This window comes from Camelus dromedarius, chromosome 24 (genome assembly GCF_036321535.1).
Source record: "Camelus dromedarius isolate mCamDro1 chromosome 24, mCamDro1.pat, whole genome shotgun sequence".
Lineage (NCBI taxonomy): Eukaryota > Metazoa > Chordata > Mammalia > Artiodactyla > Camelidae > Camelus > Camelus dromedarius.
The window spans coordinates 3,901,474-3,920,433 of NC_087459.1; the positions used below are offsets into that span (position 1 = coordinate 3,901,474).

Sequence of the window (18,960 nt, forward strand, 5' to 3'; positions counted from 1 at the left end):
GGTTAAAGCAATCAGCTCTAGTGGAACGGAACTGAGAAGATTGCCCAGCGTGGCCAGGCGGCTCTCGAACATCCTGGAGCACGTGATCCAAGCCGGCAGCATGAAACACAGGCCACCAGACGGACTCCCAGCGCAGGGCGATCACGTTCTCTGGCTGCTGCTGGGTGGCAGCGACAGAGGCCAGAAAAGCCTATTGGGTCATAAAAGGTCCAGTTGCCATATTTTTCAAATGACAAAAGTCTCAAGCACGTTACACTTCCGATTTTATTAGAAACATCACAGGAGCAGTCGAGGAGCTGTGCCTGCAGACGGGACGGGTCCCATCACTGGTTCCACAAAGACCTTCCAGAGCTCCTGCAGCAGAGAGGAGAGATTCCAGTTGAGACTTCACAACTTCATCAAGGGCTGTGATTAGCAAAAGAAGCGCCAAAAACACGCTAAAAACAGGCAGACCGCAAGCTACTGCGAGAGCAGGAAGCGTATTTGATTTCTTTGCTGTTCTGCTTTTCTGCGGAAGAGAAGCTGGGTGGTGAGTCCCGGCGCTGATCCAAGGGGCATCAGGGTGCCACGGGGTCAAAGGGACCAGAAGAATGGCAGCGAGCGCACCCCTTTCCTGTGTACCGGGCACCATGGCTGCTGAATCTCGTGAGGAGCTGATTTCTCGATTGTGTGAAGCTCCCCTTAATGCTGGCAGGTGAAGGTACCAAACATGCCAAGTTCCAGCGGGATCCTGGCATCATCACTAGCAGAAGTAGCCTCGGAGGCTGACTGCGGGGAGGCCGCCCAGAGGTGGTGGAGCGACGAAGGGAAGGCCCTCTTGGAGCACGGAACCGCACAGAACCGCCTGAATGCAACGCCACTCCTGCCTGCGGATGGGAGCGGGAGCCGAGCAGGCCCTCCGTCAGCCCTCAGGCCCGGGCCCCACAGACAAGAGACCAAGACAGCGAAAGACCTTCGGACTTCTGTGAATCTAGCTCCTGGGAATTTTAAGGGATCTTAAAGGGTACTTTTGACTTTTCAAATTTCCCCTAAGTGCTGGTTTTAAAACTGTGACGGGAAGTGACGCGGAGGTAGGATGAACCCCAGCTCTGCCGTTTCCTGGCTGGGACTCACCACGTCTCGGCGCAGAGACAGGGATGAGGGGCTCAGCCGGGCACCTGGCACGTTATTAGGATGACTGCTCAGAGGCCTGTGAAGGGATCCCACAGTGCCCCGGGCGGAAGGGCCACTGGTCATCAGACATGCCCGCCTAGTCCGCAAAGCCACGTCCTTGGACGGTGAAGATGTGGCCACTGGCACTGGGGCTCCTGCATCAAGACCTCCAACCCAGCCAAGGGCCCCCAGACCTCCTGCTTCCTTTGGAGCCCGCACTGCCCACGGGGAAAGAAAGTGCTACGAGCCAGGTGACCGTTCAGCAGCAGCCCTCCCCCGATCTGGTGAGCCTCCGCCCCAGGTTCCAGCAGAGTGGCACTGGAGCTCCTCCCGGCTGGCCGGGCTGGCTCACCGCCTCCTCTGCCCCGCAGCTGACAGCCTCGCACCAGAGGAAGCGGCCCTTGGGCCAGCGGTGCACCTACCAGCTGCTGGATGCGCTCGTAGACCAGGAGCTGCGGGAAGGAGGCGTCCACCGGCTCCACCACGAAGCGCAGCCGGCCGTCGGCGAGCCTCTCCAGCTGGCGCAGGCAGGAGCGGAAGTGGTCATAGGCCTCGCACGTGACGTCCAGGTGCCTCAGCGTGAAGTTCAGCCTGTGGACAAGGAGGACACACACATCGCCCGTCACCACCCGAACGTGTTGCTGCCCCCTCATCACCGCCTTCCCGAGGCCCCTGATCTCACGCGCAGCATTTTAACTGGATGCCTCCTGTGCGCTGGGTGTGCACACACGGCCTTCCAGCACCTGTAGGAGAGCCTGGGAGGGGGACACGGTTCCCACCTCCACCCAACAGATGCGGGCACCTGTCCAAGGCCCCGCCCTGCGGGCTGCAAACAGGTGCAGCAGGTGGCATAGAACCACCTGAGGACGGTCCCCTCCCCCTACGCCCAGCACAGGCCCTGCGTCTGGACCGCCAACAACGTGCACGTGATGGACGCACAACAGGCGGGGCAGGGTGGGGGGCGGGGAGAGTCCAGGGAGGGCCGACTTCAGAACCGAGCCCTCACGGAGCATCCCACACCCTGACCTGTAGCACCGCCCAAGTGAACCTCATACTCTTCACCGCTTTCCCTTTTCTTTCCAAAATCTTACTATGAAAAATTTCAAATATATAAAAGGGGCAAGGATGGTATAGTGAACCGCCCAGCTTCAACCTTCGTCAGCTCATGGCTTCTCTGCCACCTCTGCCCTTCCCCTGCCCCGCCACCCCGCCCCCAACCAAATTATCAAAAAGCAAAGCCAGACGTCACAGTATTGCCTATGTAAACATGTCAGTATGTCTCTTGAAAAAAGGGTTTTCGCTTGAAACAAACTCAATTAATCTTTCACATCAAATACTTAGTGTTCAACTTTTCCTGACTGCCTCACCCATAAAGGCCTTTGAAGTCAGAATCCAAGTGATTGGATCCACATGGTGCTGTTGGTCATGTGGACCTCGAAGGGGGCCCTTGACGTTGTCGGTATAAACAACACTGCAACGTGCACGTGCCCACCCGGGCGGCTCTGTGCACGGCGGTGACCGCTTCCTCAGGGCAAGTTCTAGATGCTGAACTGCTGGGTTTATCAGTGTTTGGCTTTATGGCTTTTGCTACATATTCCAAGTTGCCTTCAGAAAAGCTGTGGCTTATGGTAAGAACGAGAGGAAGGTGTGTGTAGCGTGCCCAGCGCTGCATCTAGCACGAGACGGCCACTCCATCCACAGGAGCCCTAATGTTTCAGGACGTTCAAGTGGAAGTGTCCCAGAGGGGTCCCTGTCCGTGTCAGGGAGAGGACGGTGGCCCGGGGCGTGAAGCAGAGGTTCAGGAAGAGCAGGGGCCCTCGGCGGGTGTGGTGGCCCCGCGTCTCGGCTCTGGTGCACCGTCTGCATCCCAGTCCTCGTCTGTTTGCTGTCCAGCTGCGGCCTGGGGGGGTCCCTGACACCTCAGGCTTCCTCTCTTCAGCTGTGAAATGGGGACAGCAGCACCCACGCACAGGGTTGGTGAGTGGATTACATGAGGCCGTGTGTGTAAAGGACCAGCAGGTGCGTGACCATGATGACACTGAAGAGGACACACCTGGAAGGTGAGAGTCTGGCTCTCGGGGACATCAGCCCGGCCCCGTGCAGAGCTCACCTCTTCTCCACAGAGAGGATGGCTGTGCAGGCATTTTTCAACTTGTGAGCGAGTCGGGAGAGTGTTTTAAACAGAGCATCAGTTAAGTCATCATCGTAAAACACTGTGGGGAAGAAAACAGGCAAGTATCAGAGAAAACTACCCTCAGAGGACCACGTGCCACCGTGGACTGAGGCCAGCAACAGGTCTCAGAATTAAAACCGCACAGAGACGTGGGAGGACCCTCCCCGTGAGGACGTGATGCCAACACCGTGGGAGGAAGAGGGCGCTCACCTTCGGCCGCGAGCAGGATGGTGGTGTGGCCGTACAGGTCGGAGATGTCCTCTTCTGACCAGCTAAAGGGGACCTCGGGATCTGTGAAAGGGCAAGGGCATCTTGGGAGCAGCCCTTTCTCTGCAGGCTGCCAGCACTCACCGAGACTGACCGAAAGAAGCTTCAGGAGAAGAAGCGGGGTTGGGTCAGCTCAACGCAGGGGGCACCACCAGGCAGCCCCGAACCCCAGAGGCCCAGCTTCAGGGCCCCCGAAGGCAGACTTCAGCCTAACCCGCTGACTCGGCTGGTACCCTGTGTCTGTACCTCCGTCCACAGTACTCCTGCCCCCATGTACCTGCTGTGTGACCCCGAGAAAGGTGCTTCCCCTCTCTGAACTGCAGTGGTCACACTAGAATGGGCATAATAATGCTTCCCTCACAGGGCTGTCAGGGAGACCAAAGGACCTCAAGTGTGCGAGGAGCCTGGTAGATGACAGGCACTCACCAAGCAATGATCTCCCTCACCTGACGTCTAATAGGGAAAAGAAAAGTGAGAGCTAGTGTGCAGGTCTGCATCAGTCTTTATAAAAAATTTAGCAATCTCTCACCCAGCAGGCCCTGAACCCACGTGGCCGACTCCCTGCTGTGGGCTGAGGACTGGCGCCAATGGGAGGAGGCTTCCCGGCTGGGAAACGGTCTCAGCCCTGGAGTCCCAGAGACCTGGGTTCACATCCTGACCTGCCAAGTACCTGTGACCCTGCGCAGGCACTTAGCCTCTGAACGGCAGTCCTCTCCCGTAATTCAGGGACCACTGTACCAACCGTACAGTGACTCTATGAGTCTGAATGACAGGATGAGCAGAGTGTGCCCGGCACGCAGCACCAGAAAGGACAGCTGTCACTCGTCGGCCCACAGAGCCGGGACTCTGCTGGTTAGTCAAGGCCACAGGGCCGATGGCCTCAAGGCATCACAGTGAACCACCAAAGGGACACGAGGAGGAGGACATGCACCTGTGCAGAGGTCATCTTTCAGCCAGTCCAGTTCCTTGACCTTAACTACACCACCTGCAAAAGCAAACACAAACAGGACCCCTAAACACTGAACACAATGAGGGAAAAGATAAACTTTCCACTACACACCAAGATCCATCCATCCGTCATCACTCCCCAACCCCCCGCAACCTCCCGCAGTTTCTGAGTGCTGAGCATCAGGCCTGGGGCTGGCACAGGGAACACAGAGACTGATGGACATGTCCCTGTCCTAGGAGGCTGGCAGGCGGCAGAAACCACACTGACGGGCCTGCAGTCAGGGTGACGTGAAGAGGAGGTGCCAGGTGCACAGGAGGAGAGGGACTCTGGTGTTGATGGGGTGTCAGGGAAGGCTTCAAGGAGGACGGGCTTCGAGCCTGCTCCTTCCTTCCAGGCCTGCTGACAGCCTGCTGTGCCCTGGCCATTCAACAGACAACCTGACACAAGGGATCAACCACAGATGGGCCCTGCCCTCACGGAAGGTGTGGCCTAGTGGGGTGGCAGATGCCAGTCAACTAGTCACATAAATGTCAAAACGCAATGGTTCAAGGTGAAAGGAGAGTCTGTTAGGGGACTGTGACCTCACCTGGAGGTCTGAGCATGATTCGGAACCAAGAGGAGGATGAGAAAGAGAATTCCAGGTCGGGGAACCAGCAGGGCAAAGGCCCCAAGGGCAGGGGAACCTCCAGCAGGGCCAGGATGGGGAATGGGGGGCACTGTGGGGAGGGGCTGCCAATAGGCAGGGGCCAGACATCTCAGGATGTGGACAAGTAAGGGGGCTGGGAAACCTCTGAAGGGTCTGAAGCCTGTGGGGCCAGAGTGAGCCAATCGGAGTCTGGAAAAGTGCCCCAGGCTGCTTGGAGGAGGAGGCCTGGACAGGCAGACTAGTTAGGAGCCAGCTGCCACGTCCATCATGTGAACTCAGTCCTGCAGGCAGTGCAGGAACCTGACGGTCAGGCTGATGGGTGGGGGGCATTTGGGGCAGAGGGAAGAGCATGAGGAGTGACTCCGAGGCTCGCTGGACGCAGGGCTAGACGGCACTGTCAGGATAGGAGGTAGGAAAAGTGGGCCAGGGCCAGACCAGGAGGTTTGGAGCCAGGGAAGAGCTCAGCCTTCACCCCAGAAGGCTTTCAGTGGGGAGTGACGGGCCAGGCTGTCTTACAAAGGTCACTCCGGATGCTACACAAAGGACAGCTTGGGTGCATCAGACAAGGAGCTAGGGAGAGCGGGAAGGGGCCCTGCGACCTCCAGGGAGGAGAGAGCTGAGGTAGCATGTGGCGGTGGGCGTGGGAAGAGATGTGGCAGACAGAGTCGTCTAGGATCTGAAGCGACTGGAAGCCAACCCGTCTGCTCCACCACTCACCGAGGCATCAAGGGAAGCAGACAGAAGCCTGCCTCCATGTCACAGTTCTGGGTGTCTGCCCACCTCCCAAACAGAGAAACCTCCCTCTGGGACGGGAGATCCCCCAGGCCTCACCTCCAGCGGCGGTCAGGTGGCTGTTGAGGGCAACGTTCCGCTGGCACATGGCCAAAAGATCTGCACCGACATCTGGAAAGACAGAGGGCACGCCATAAAGCGCCAGCCGGGGCGGCCCTCCTGCCTCCGTGCTTCTGCCTGGGGAGAGCTGCTATCAGCAACACGACTGCAGAAACGTGTGAAATGGAAACGGAAGTTGCTCCTGTGTGCTTTACTGCCAAAATGAAATACATTCAGCATAAGGCTTTCAACGATCTCTTCCTTAGGTAAGAGGTGACTCTGGTAGGGACAGGGTCTGTGCATTCCAGAGATGGAGGTGAGAGCTCCCAACACCCTTAGAGCATAGGAAACAGGCACGTGCCTCCTGAGTCCACCCTCAACATTTCTAATGACCCTACAAGCTGCTGTCGCGGTCCCACTTCACGGACAGCTGGTTGGAGCAGTCACATGGCTGGGCGGAGCCAGGGTTGCATTTGAGCACAGGTGCCTGTGACTCTGAATCTAGGCTCATTCCCTGACAGCCCAGAAAACTGGCCAGTGCCAGAAGGGCGTCTGGGTGTGATTAACAGAGACAGAGCAGATGCAGACAGGCTGGAGGCAAGACTGCTGGTGCCTGACTTGCTGTCGCCACCATCATATCTCCTGAGCTGCCTGCTGCTCTCATGAGGAGAGAGCAGCTCCTCGTTGCTCCAGCAGAGCTGAATTCTAGTACATTGAGTCCTCGATGGGGGTGGGGACAGTGCTTTGACAAAAGTTAACTTTCAGTTAGGAGAATGTGCACATGGAAGGCACTCGCCTGGCCCTCTGTGGGTGCCCCTGCTCCCCCACTGCAGATCCCTGGGGACCAGACTGTTGTCTCCATCCCAGGGACCATGCAGAGCCTGGGTATGAGTGTCAGGGATGGCGGGCTCTCTGCTCATTGAAGGGACACACCTGTTCCTTTTCCTGGGCCCCAGGTTAAGAGGCTACTGATGTATGTGTCTGACAGCACAGGGCTGGGTCAGCCGTTTTTAAGCCTTTATATACTTTTTGTCAAAACAGATCTTGTGTGGGATTGTAACGTATAAAACAGATGAGAGAGAAGCACGGAGGGCTGAGTCAGGGAGGGAGACCTGGAGTTCCGGGGCTGCCCCTGCCCTCTGCTCCATGGAAGACAGTGTGAAACCCCCACATGAGGAGGCACCACGCTGTGAGCCAGCAGCCATGCGTGTGACCCGGGCCAGCCACCTGACCTTAGCCTTGGTCTGCCCATTTGGACAAAGCGGGAGGTGACAGGCCTCCTGGCTACTGCCCTGTGAAGCTACAGGTGCTGATGCCTGTGAAAAAGCTTCACTAACTTAGACGTGCTGTCAGGATGCAAGCTCTGGTCTCCATGCCAGGACAGCTCTCTCGAGGGCAAGATAACTGGATGAGATGCTGCTGTTGGGTGCCAAGCACAAGCGCAGCCCTTGGGTGTTGCTTCACGGCTTGACTCACTCACTGGTGTTTGACCCCAAATCGTCAAGGAGCAGCACAAAGGGTGGCTGCCCTGCAGACTCCCGGGCAGCGGTTACTGTTGGGTTTCTGACCAGTACACCCGAATCCCAGGCCACTCCAGCTTCCTCTTTCCCAGCTCAGGATATGCAAAAGCAAAAGACATGCACCAGGAAAACATAAACCAGGGGTCGAAGAACTGCAAACCACATCAGCAGACATGGCTCTCTGCCTAGCAGGTGTTAAAGATGTGAAACACAACAATAATACTGACCCGATGCGATCCTACTCTCCCATAAGCGGGGATGCTCTTCCTAAAAAAGCACGCTGCAAGCCTGCAGTGTAGCTGCCAGCACTGCACCGCGCAGTCTGCTGCGTGCTCCCTGAGCTGTGGTACTTAAGATGCTACCATAGGGGGAGCTGGGGAAGGGGACGTGCCACTTTCTATAGTATTTTAGCAACTTCTCTGTGAGTCTCATGTTACTTCAAAATAAAAAATTCAAAAAGGAATCATGAGACAGTAAGTATTCAAAAGCTCAAGAAAGGTCCCACTGACTTCTAGGAATCTAGCCTAAGGATTATCAGACAACAATGCACAAAGGTATTTGTTGCAGTGCAACTGACATGCAAAGACCCCCCAAATCCCAAAACACAGCACATGACAACAGCCAAAATGTCCAGCAATAGAAGAATGGTTTAAAAAAGGAGAAAGAAATATTACATGGTCATTAAAAGTCATTTATAATTTTTAACGGTCATGGAAAATGCTCTTTCCATTTTTCAACATTTTTGGCAGGATGTAGCCCTGAAATATAGTTTGATTTCAGCTATTGTTTGGGATTGTGTACACACAAAGGAAAAAGACTATAAAAAAAAAGTATATATATATAAACAGTTACAAAACAGATTCGAAAGCTCCCTGAGGACAGGGACTTGATCTGTTTTATTCGCTCCTGGGTCTCCCGCATCTGGAACTGTGTCTGGCAGACAGCAGGTACTCAATGAATTGCCTATTGTTGAAAAAACCCGACAATTGTAAAATTACGAGTAAGTGTAAGTTTTATTTGCTCTTCTATAAATAGTAGGCAAGATCTCCACAATCAGGGAAAAATAAAAATCTTGTTTTTAAGCCTTACGAAAAGCATACTCGTGGTTTTCTGAGATGTTTACTCTTCTGAGGGCATGTGAGTGGAGGTACCAGCAGAGCCGCTGGTCCTGCACCTGCTGGGTGCTGCTGGGTCATTCTGAGAAAACCATGGAGGGTGGAGAAAGCCAGCCAAAGAGGATGGCAAAATAGCAGCCAGGGACCAATGTCCAGTTTCTCTCCCTCACTTTTTTTTCCAGTCAGTACATGCTTTGTGAAGAGACCACTTCCCCTCAGCCTGGGCTGGCAGGGCGTTACCTGTGCAGTAAACGGTCCGAGCCACTGTGGCTGCGACAATGCTGGCGAGCCCAGTGCCCCCTCCCAGCTCCAGCACGGTGCGGCCCTGGAAGAGGTCCCGCTGGAATAGGACGTAGTCTGCCAGGAGCAGGGCACCCCGCCACACCTGGAGGAGAGAGGGACAAGGAATGACAGGTGATGTGAGGCTCAGGAGAGACCCTTCAGGGCCGTGGAAAGTAGACGGGACCTACCCACCTGCTTGCCAACATCCTCCAGGGGGGTGGCCATGGTGTGCTCTGGACGGGACAGAAACCAAAAGAGAAAGGGCCACCATGAAAATGGGGATGGACAGACCACAGACAGACGGGTGCATGGCAGGCTGCAAACATGGTCGGATGGGGGCTGGAGGCAGGCGTCCTGAGGAGGAGCAGAAATACAGGACATGCTCCCAGTCCGGGGTGGGTGTGTGTGTGTGGCATCACTCACACTCCAGGCACCACGGCTCACTCTCATTCTGATCCCTGGGTGTCTCTGCCCTGCAGCGCCAAGACTCAGGTCACAAGAGGACTGGACCCAACTTAATCAAGCACACCCCTCCCCACTCCACCTTTTTATGCTCAGTAACTGCATATTCTAATCATAATGTATTTATGTTTTGATCAGCTGTATGCTAAGAAGAATCACAATTCATTCCCAAATATTTTCTTACACTTAGAACACACTAAGCTAACAAAATAAGTTTGAGTTTATACCCTTTTTTAGGTGAAAAGCAGTATGTTAAAGTATCCTGAAGCACAAGATACATTAGGATGAAATCTGGTGCCGGTTGTGGAGGAGGGGAGAGGACAGAACTGCGAGATCGAGGAGAAAAAGGAATGACGTCAAACACTTTTCCTGTTAAGTAAGCACTAGCTCTCGTATTTTTAAGCAAGATGGTGATGGCTATTGAATCTAAATGCCCACCACACACGCACAGCAGGGAAGCTGCATGCGCTCGTCAGACTGGCTCAAGTCAAGCCCCAGGCTCACATCAAAACCAGAGCAGAGAGCAAGGTGGGGAGAGGAGAGCAGTGAGGCTGAAGGTGTGAGTGGGTGTGCGTGTCCACACACGTGTGTGGGGGAGGCGGGGGGGGGAGAGGCTTCCTCGGGGTCCCGGCTTCCATAGCCCTGCCCCCTCCCCAACTCTGCAGCCCCACAGTGTGCTGTCCGCTGGCTGCGGCTCACAGCACCCCTCAGAAGGCCCCCTCCCTCTGCCCCCCCGGCCCCCTGCCTCTTCTGTCTGCCCGGCCCAGCCAGGGCGCCCTCCCAGCGGGATCTCGGTCACAGGCACTTGGTCTTTTCTCTGAGGGGTTTCGTGCACTCAAGTCTTGCTTCCCAGCTGCATCCAAGGGGCGCTTGGCTTCCCTTGAGAGCGAAGGTGGACTAAGCTCAGACAGACCCGAGTGTGAACCAGGCTGGTCACGTCCTAGCTGGTGGCGGACTCACTGAACTCTTCGGAGCCAGAGCCCGTTTGCTCCCTTACAAAACACAGAACTAACACCTTCACCTCATCTGTGGGCTCAGTGGCCTCCCTAACCAGGGCCCAGGGCGGGGAGTTCCTGCCCTGGGAGAAGTCAGAGTTTACACCCAAGACAGTCCCAATGGCGCCATAAAAACGTCAAAGGCCAGCTTGAGGAACAAACCCATGAGAAACTCCAGGGTCACAAACGGGGTGAGACAGATGGTGTTAGAATCTGATCTGCACCCTGCCCCCATCAGGACAGCCTCTAGACCTGCAGGAGCCCAGCCTCTCCTCCCTACCCGTCTCCCTCCTCCACACCTGGATCAGTCCCCAGGAGTTAAGGCTGACGGCAGCTCACATTTTCGGAGCACTACTCTCTTGGTTCCTCACACCAGAGGCTACACCCATTTTACAGGCAAGGAAACTGAGCACGGAGGCCAAGGGACTTGCCCAAGTCACAGGCCAACAGAGAAGGCACATGACTTGGGATCCGACAGCCTGAGTTCCAGCTCTGCCTCTTCTGAGTTCTCGCTGGGTCTCAGTTTCTTTACCTATAAAATGAAGGATAGGATGATAATTTACTGTGAACCCTGGGTCTGTGGATTCCTAGCGGGTCCATGGCTAAGCTTTAGATTTGATAATCCACTGAAAGAGTTTGGAAAACACACTCTCCTCCCTGCAAGGGAGGTTTTTAAAAATCAGTTTCTCAAATGGGCCCACAACCTGGGGGAAAAAGGCTTGGCTCATGGAAGGGAGGCACGGGGTGACCAGGACAGACACCTGCTCAGCACCTACTCCGCGCCAGGCCCCGCAGGAGGCACTCATTGGGCAGTATTTATGAAATTAGCACCAAAATCCAGGGAGGGCACCTTCCCCGACCCCGTTTTGTAGTCCAAAAATGGAGGCTCTGGGTGGGCAAAACACTTGTCCAAGGTCCCCTGGCTTGTGAGGAGCTGGGGAGCTCTACAGGATCCCGCAGTCCAAGACCCCTTCCCTACGTCACACTGTACAGGTGCGGATGGACCATGGACCAGTTAGGAGTTACCGCTTAAGCTCAGGTAGTTAATTACACTTCCACTCTCCCCCTGGGGGTAGGTGGGACAGTGAGCTAAAAAGGAAGGTGAACCTCCATCCAGGCCTGTGAGATCCAGCTTCACCACTCGCCACAGGGAATGAGGCAGGAGGGGAGCCGGCCCCATCCTTCAGGACTTTGTTCTTAGCTTGCAGGATGGGAAGCTCTCAGAACGTTAAACACAGGCACTCTGGGGGCCAAACGACTCACTGTGGAAGAACCAAGCCTGCCGCTGCCCTCCTCAGGGATGCCAGTTAAGTGAAGGCTAGGTGAAAAGAGCAGTCCCCGACGCTCCTGCGGGTAGAACTTTCTCATGCTGTGATCACATGACGTGGGTAAGAAACACGGCTGGGGCGTCAGACGGACCTGGGTGGGAATCACGGCTCTGCCACTGACTAGCTATGTGACCTTGGGCGAGTTCCTCAACCTCTCTGAGCCTCAGTTTCTGCCTCTGTGAAACAGGAACACCCATCTCTGGCAAGGCCGTGAGGACCAGAGGTAATCCCCCACCCCCACCAGAGGTCTAGAACACAGCCGGCCGGGGACGCAGCAGGCACTCGCTCAGTCTGCTGAACAGAGGAATGGGTGGCCAGCTGTTCTGTCTGGGCTTTTGAGAGTGCCCGGTGGACCCCATGCCCCCATCCTGGCCAGGACTGAGGGAGACCTCTACCTGGGTCCTCAGGCACCATTCAGGACCCTGGATCTCAACGAGCAGACTCAAATCAGAGCTCCTTCCCCCAGAGGAGTAGTGCTGGGGGTGGCCAGAGCCCAGGCTGTGGAGACGGACCACACGGATTCAGAATATTCCTCACCGCCACCAAACTGCACGGCCTTGCGCTTGCCACTTCCTCATTTGTACCACCCCTCGCAGGGGGTGGTGAAGAATACAAGGTGATGAGGTAAATCTCTAAACACAACAGGTGCTTCACCATCGCTGGCTTACTGCCTGTCCTGGCTCTTCCCCACTCCTGGCATTGCCAGAGATGAAAACCCTGGAGTCACCAGGCCCCTCTGCATCGCCCCTACATCTGGGAGTGGGTGCTTTTGATCCAGCCTCTGCATGCCCACTCTACCTCTCCCGCCACTTCATCACCACCCTGGTTCCCCACTTCATCACCCCCCTTTTCCCACCTGGCTTTCAGCTCCCGGCTGATCTGATCAGCCCACGCAGTCCCCCAGGTTAACTCTGGATCTACCTCCCTCTCCCTCTACCACAATCCAGCTCTGGAATCTCCCATGGCTCTCTGGTGCCGGCCCAGGCTGGCTGGGTATAACACAAACTCAGTCCCCCGCCCACACCCCCAGCATGCTGAGTTGGATCCAGTGTTGATGCAGGAGGAGAAAGGCTTCCTGGAGGAGGTGATGGCCAAGCTGGGACTTGGACGACAGTTAGGAATGTGTTAAGCAAGCAGAGGCTGGGGGCAGATGTTCTGGGAAGGAGGCAGAGCACAAGCAGAGGCCCACAGATGAGAAAGCACGCGGAAGGGGGAGAGGGTCGGTTGCAGTGTGAGTTGAGGCTGGAGACGTAGGCAGAGCCACCTCACGCACAGCCTTGGGAGCTAAGGTGAATCACTGGACTGTGTCTTGAGGGCAATGGGGAGCCACTGAGGAGTCTTGAGCCGGAGAGCAATCCGACTGTGTGTTTTGGAAAGCTCTCCTGCTGGCAGCAGTGCTATTTGCCCCCAGTTTCATATGAGCTGTTCAGCTAATCGGTCCTGCCCTGTGATACCCTGGATGGGCCTGGATACAGCGCCCACGCTCAGGCATCCTCGTGCCCTGACCGACACTGGGGAGCTGGCTTGGCAGCAGGTAAGCCGCTCTCTAATTACCTATTTTGATGAAATCGTGGGGGCTGCTCTCTCGGGCTTCGTCTCCCAGGCCGTTGTCTTCCTCCTGCGTTAGAATCATGGGATGTACCTTGTCTCTCAGGGGCCCTGATGGGTCAGAGGCAGCCCGTGGTCTTCTCACAACGTCCAAATCCCCATCCTCATCCAGCTGAGCTTCCAGCCCCTCCTGGCCGCTGGTGTCAGCCTTGGCCTGGAGGGAGACGTCCTCATGGTGGCAGCCACTCCCTGGAGGGGACCCTGCGTCAGTGGGAGGAGTCTCTTCTGTGCGGACATCGCCACCCTTGACCCCCGAGTCTCGGTTCCACAGAAGCTTGAACTGGGACAGGAAAACTGAAAGGCAAGACAGAACACAGGAGGATATTTCCAAACTCTCCTTTTCTATTTCCCTTCCTCTCCTTTCAGAAAATCTGATTTCCACCTGGAAAGCATTTTAAAGGCCAGGTGGAGTGGAGACATCATAACGCCAGAAGAAAGGGTGGATTCAGCCGTGATGCTGTGGCCTCCAGGGCAGTCACCACGGCCACCAGAAGCAGCTGCCACATGAGGAGCATCTATACTGCAGGCACCCAGCTCACACGGTCTCGCCTGAATCTCACAGTCCTATGAAGCTAGTGGTGTCACTCCATTTTACACATGTGGAAACTGAGGCTCAGAGGTTAAGTGATCTGACCAAGGCCTCACAATGGTGGATGTGGCTTCAGCATGATACAAACCCAGTCTACTCAACTCCTAAGCTGATGCCCCGTGCTGCCTCGTAAAGCCTGGAGACTAGGACAAGGACACCAACTGCCCTTAACATCTGGTGGCCAGAAAGTCACCGGGGCAAGTTTTGGTAAGAGTATGGGTGCTAGGAAAGGTGGGCAGGAGGCGGAGGCAGGGTGCAAGGACCTGAATGGACAGTCCTGGGCCCGAGTCCTCCGTGTCCCCAGGTTGTCTGACGCTGGGGCAAGTCACTTACCTGTTCTGAACCTCAGTTTCCTGAATCCAAACCCGGACATAAGAGAAAAGGAAGTTATTAATGGCACCAGAACAAGCAAATACAGGGGGATTGGAGCTGGGGAGGTGGACAGGGAGGGCCTGTTTGAGGTGTCATTTGAAGAGTCAAGGCTGGGAGGGAAGAATGTTCTGGGCAGAGTGAAGGTGCACGCAGCGTGTGAGGGGCAGAAGGGAGTAGAAGGCGGCGGCAGACCAGCAAGGGAGGGGAGAGAAGTGTGGACACACGGGCAGGGGTGGGGTGGGGCTGGGCCTCGCAGGCCAGGGTGAGGACTCCGGTTTCATTCTAAGAGCAAAGGAAGCCTCTGGAGGTCTAAATCAGGGCAGTGTTGTGATCTGCATTTTTCAAAAGATTCCCTTGGCTGCTGGGGAGAGGAGTGGTGGAGGGGGTGCAGGAGGAGAACCAGGGAGCCCAGTGGGAGAAGCCAGAGGCAGCCAGGCCAGCAATGCAGGCGGCCAGCCTGGGGAGGGCCTCCCCTCCTGGCCCGCAGGCTCCCTGAGGGCAGAGCTCGGCTTCTGCATCCCCAGCACCGAGTCCTGATCTGGCACACAGCGGGCGCTCAGGAAAGCACAGGCGTTTACCCAGTGAAACAACGGCACTTAAGAAGTGGCGTGAGGGTCAGTTAGACCATCCAGTCTCCCCAGCCTTTTCTGTGAAAGAGCAGAAACACAATGGGCTCCCCGGGGCGCAGGGACCTTACCTGGCTGCCCCATGCCGTTCAGCCGCACCATGAGGTGTCTCTGGTTCGGGGTGTAGAGGTGGACGTCTGACAGCACGGTGTCACTTTTGAAGGTGATTTCATCCATGGTGGGGGCGGGAGCCGGCGACCATGGCCCAGGCTCCACATTAATCATGGGACAGCAGCACCTGAGAGGCAAGAACAAGTCCTCAGGACAGCAGGTCCCAAAGGGGAACACTGTAAATGGACCCCAGCCAGGTGGCAGAGAGCTCTGCATTGCCCTGGGAGTAAGACTTCCTTTTTCAATCCTCTCTTAATTCTTCCTAAAGGACAGCATCTCAGAGCCATGGCAAGAGAAAAGAATCCAGCTGGAAACGTTATTTTGTTTTGCAGTGTTCATTTTAATAGTAATCTTTCATTTATGGCAATAAATTTATATTTATTTATACTGATAAAGTTTTTCTTCCCTTTTTATTTTTTCCAACTTTTTTGTTATAAGAATTTTCAAGTAACAAGTTGAGGGCATGGTATAATACAGCCATATACCCACTGCTTAGAGTCAATGATCATTAACGCTTTGTCATATGTGATCAATCTATCTATCTAACCAGGTTTTTTCTCCCCTGAACTCACCGAGTACATTCTAGACATCACAACATTTTACCCCTAAATTCTTCTTCGGCACCTGGCTCCTAAGCACATGCTCCTATATAACCATAAGACCATTAACAGACCTAAAATAATTAACAACTCCTTTATACCATTTAAAACCCAGTTCATGATCAGTTTTCTCCATTTGTCACCCAAATGTCTTTTGTAGCTAGTTTTTCCTAAACCGGTATTCATGACAATTTTCACTTTGCATTTACTTATTTTCCCAGCTGCCCACATAACATGTGTTTTAAAACCTTCTTTTTAAATTAAAAAGAAAGTGAGTGGATTGAAAGGAAAAGCAACGAAAGGAATCACTGTGTAGGTGACATATAGACAAGGAAAAATTACGAAGGTGACACAGCAATACTAAAATTTGGAAAACTGTGACTGAGGCCAAGTGGTCAAAACCTGGAAGGCTCTCCCTCCACCCGGGTGTTTCACTTCATCAAAAAGCATCCAACAGCAGCAGCGTGCAGAGCCTTGGGCTGTGATGCTGGGCACAGCAGGTGTAATCCCCATTCCACCTCCATGCTGTATGACCTTGGGAAAATGACTTCACCTCTCTGGGCCTGTTCCTTCAGCTGTATTCTCACCTTGCAGGGTTGTGGGTGAGGGGGACAGGCATCAAGTGCTGAGCAGAGTCCCTGGCCCATGGCTGTGGTTAATAAGTTCCAGAATATCCTTGTCTTGGGGCTGGTTTCAGATGTTTGACCCAAATGTGCCCACAATCACTGACAGGAACCGTTCCTACCTGGGCAGGTGTGCAAACTAGCTGTGTGCCCCAGGCATGTCATGAAACCTATTCCTTCGACTGGAAATGGGATCATCATAACCCAGGCTGTTCACAGTCTCAGTCTACACAACTGGAGTTCCTACATTTAAGTACTTGCCATGATGCGAAAGTTGGCCAAACACAAACATTTTTATAGAAAAGCCAACCCCTTACTAGTCTCCGTGCTGGCTTTCTTATCTGACTCTATACACCAGCACAAAGTAAGTGGGTTGTTGAGTGAGGCTGTAAATCTGGTAAATTCATGCAGGATTTCATGGTGTCAGTGAAACTGATGGAGGAGAAATGATCTCTTTCAGGGTTTAGGACATACTGAGTGCTCAATATATAACAGCAAACATTATCATTATAGCGTTGATAATAATAATAATAATTAAAGAGTGTGCTGGAAGATGGAAAAAGGCAATAGTTTCTCTAATCAGGAACAGCTGACTCAGTCTCCGTCTGGGAACGCTGGGGCGGATGGGCTTTGGTCCCCTGTCCTCACTGGGGAGGAGGGGAAGGACACACCAACTGCTGATGGGGCCCCGCCCCCTCCTTCGGCTGGTTGCTGACAGCCGTCCTTGGCTTTTCTAAGGCTGTGGGGACCAGATCAGACGCTGTCATCCTTTATCCAGTAGGAATCCCCAGTCAGGGCTACCCCCTAAAAGCACTTTGCTGGAATCTGGGGTGTTGAAATACCTCCCCGCCTCCCGGGCTTTCTGTGTCAGCTGTCACAAACTCATCAAAAATCAGGAACTGGACGCGATTCTGGAACCAAGGCCAGGGGGTGCGGGGAAAAGACTTGGCCCTGGCCAGGGCGCGCAGAGCTGTATGTAGTCAGGTGCTCCACGGCCCTCGGCCCCGGGGGGTCTTCGTTCTGTCTTGCCGCCTCCCTAAACTCCACGCTGGTGGGTTAAGCACCGCCGTCTCAAACTGCAGTCACAGCTCGGGCATCGCCCTCCCTTCCTAATCCGAAACCGAGGGGGCTGCTTGGACCCCGAATGGAATCCAGACGACGGCATGGACTCCATCCCCCAACACCCTTGCCTGGAAGGAGAAACTGAGGCTGAGTGGGTACTTAGGCTTCAGGTCCGTGGGAGCTCGTATTTCAAGGCCAGACTCGGTGCCAGGAGCCGCCCTGCATCCTACCCCGTGCCGCCGCCTCTCGCAGGGGCTTACCTGACGCCGACCGCAACCTTAAGTCCCGCCAGACCTCCTCACCACAGGGCTCAGGCGGCCGCCATGACGGGAGGTCTGCGCAGGCTCAGTTCCACCCCCGCCCCACCCCGCCCCACGGTCCCGCCTACCTATTGGGTCGCGCATGCGTATCAGCGTTGCCGGCGGATGTGCAACCCAGAATAGGAGCGTTTCTCATCTGCTTGGGGGTTGCTGGGGTGGTTGGCCTGGGTGGCACGGGTCTGCTAGCGGGGGGCTGTTAGATAACTCACTCAAGTCACCCAGCTAAGTGGTGAGGCTTGAATTCTAACACGGATAATCGGGCTCTAGAGCCTGCGGTATTAACCAGCATGATAGCTATTTTATTATTATCCTTGCTTAGTACTCATTAATAGAAGCTGGTACTCATTTCATTCATCCGCTGATCAAGTCTCCAACATCAGGCGAATGAAGAATCTCAGCGTAACTGGCGTCTGAAAGGAAATGAAATCCGATACAACTGTGGCACTTGAAGTAAACTTTCAAGCACGTAGGAAGCACCAGAGATGTAAAATGTGCGCGCGCACACGTGCACACACACTCACACCCACACAGGCACCCCTTGCCATAATTTTTAAATGGATTTCTCTCTTCAAGACAAAAGGAGGTCGACACCAGTTTCAGGGGTAAAACATGGGGAGTTGATAGCGTGACCAAGCAGCATAAATAAGAAAAGTGTTTTTGAAGGAAACATGTTTCCTGAACTCTCCAGGACAGTACATGGAGAGCCCGCGGGGCATCTTGAGACCCCATTCTAGTCCTGGCTGGGTTGTCTCCAGGGGGTGTCTGGGTGCTAGGAGGGCACTGAACAAGGCGGTGTTAACACTCTGGATATTTTGTCTAAAAACTTAACGAGAATAAAGCCGGCAGAGCCATCCTTTGAAAACAAAAGTCAGATCACCCTCCTTCTCTGTTCAAACCCTTGGAGGCTCCCCACCTTGGACAGAAAGAGAAGTCAGTATTCTCACAGTCGTCCCCTCCACATCTCATACCCACTCTCCTCCCCTCCCACCACCCTAATCAGTCATGGTCCCCTTCAAATGCTTTGCCTTAGCTGTTCTATTCACCAGGGATGCTTCTCCCCAGGACACCCACCTGCTTTGTTCCCCGCCCTCACCTCCTTTAGCCTTGTGCTCAAGTATCCTCTTCTCAGTGACATCTTCCCTAACCACCCTATTTAAAATAACCACCTTTCCCCACCCAGGCACTCCCTGCCACATAGGAGCTGCTCAACAAGTTCATTTTGTTGAATGACTGAAGGAAGGAAAGAGGGACATGTGTTCACTGGGTGTGCAGAGAGGGAGGACAAAAGCAGACTTAATGTCACTGGCCATCTCTGGGCTGCCTGAATGTG

The 18,960-nt window shown here is 54.6% G+C and overlaps 1 protein-coding gene across 2 annotated transcripts; it reads right to left on the reverse strand.

Annotated features, from left to right (window-relative positions):
• Window positions 1-246: 246 nt before the first annotated feature.
• Window positions 247-17,660, reverse strand: METTL22 (methyltransferase 22, Kin17 lysine). 2 transcript variants are annotated; one of them, XM_031433207.2, is made up of 11 exons: window positions 17,571-17,660; window positions 14,987-15,153; window positions 13,275-13,622; window positions 9,128-9,168; window positions 8,894-9,038; window positions 6,019-6,090; window positions 4,524-4,577; window positions 3,536-3,616; window positions 3,263-3,365; window positions 1,575-1,743; window positions 247-354 (listed from the first exon to the last, which is right to left on the reverse strand). In XM_031433207.2, the coding sequence occupies exons 2-11, from the start codon at window positions 15,138-15,140 to the stop codon at window positions 277-279; spliced, it is 1,245 nt and encodes a 414-aa protein (XP_031289067.2). In that variant the 5' UTR covers window positions 15,141-15,153; window positions 17,571-17,660; the 3' UTR covers window positions 247-276. The 2 variants fall into 2 exon arrangements, with proteins under 2 accessions (XP_031289067.2, XP_031289068.2); XM_031433208.2 differs by lacking the exon at window positions 9,128-9,168 and having other exon boundaries at window positions 13,363-13,622.
• Between the last annotated feature and the right edge of the window lie 1,300 nt (window positions 17,661-18,960).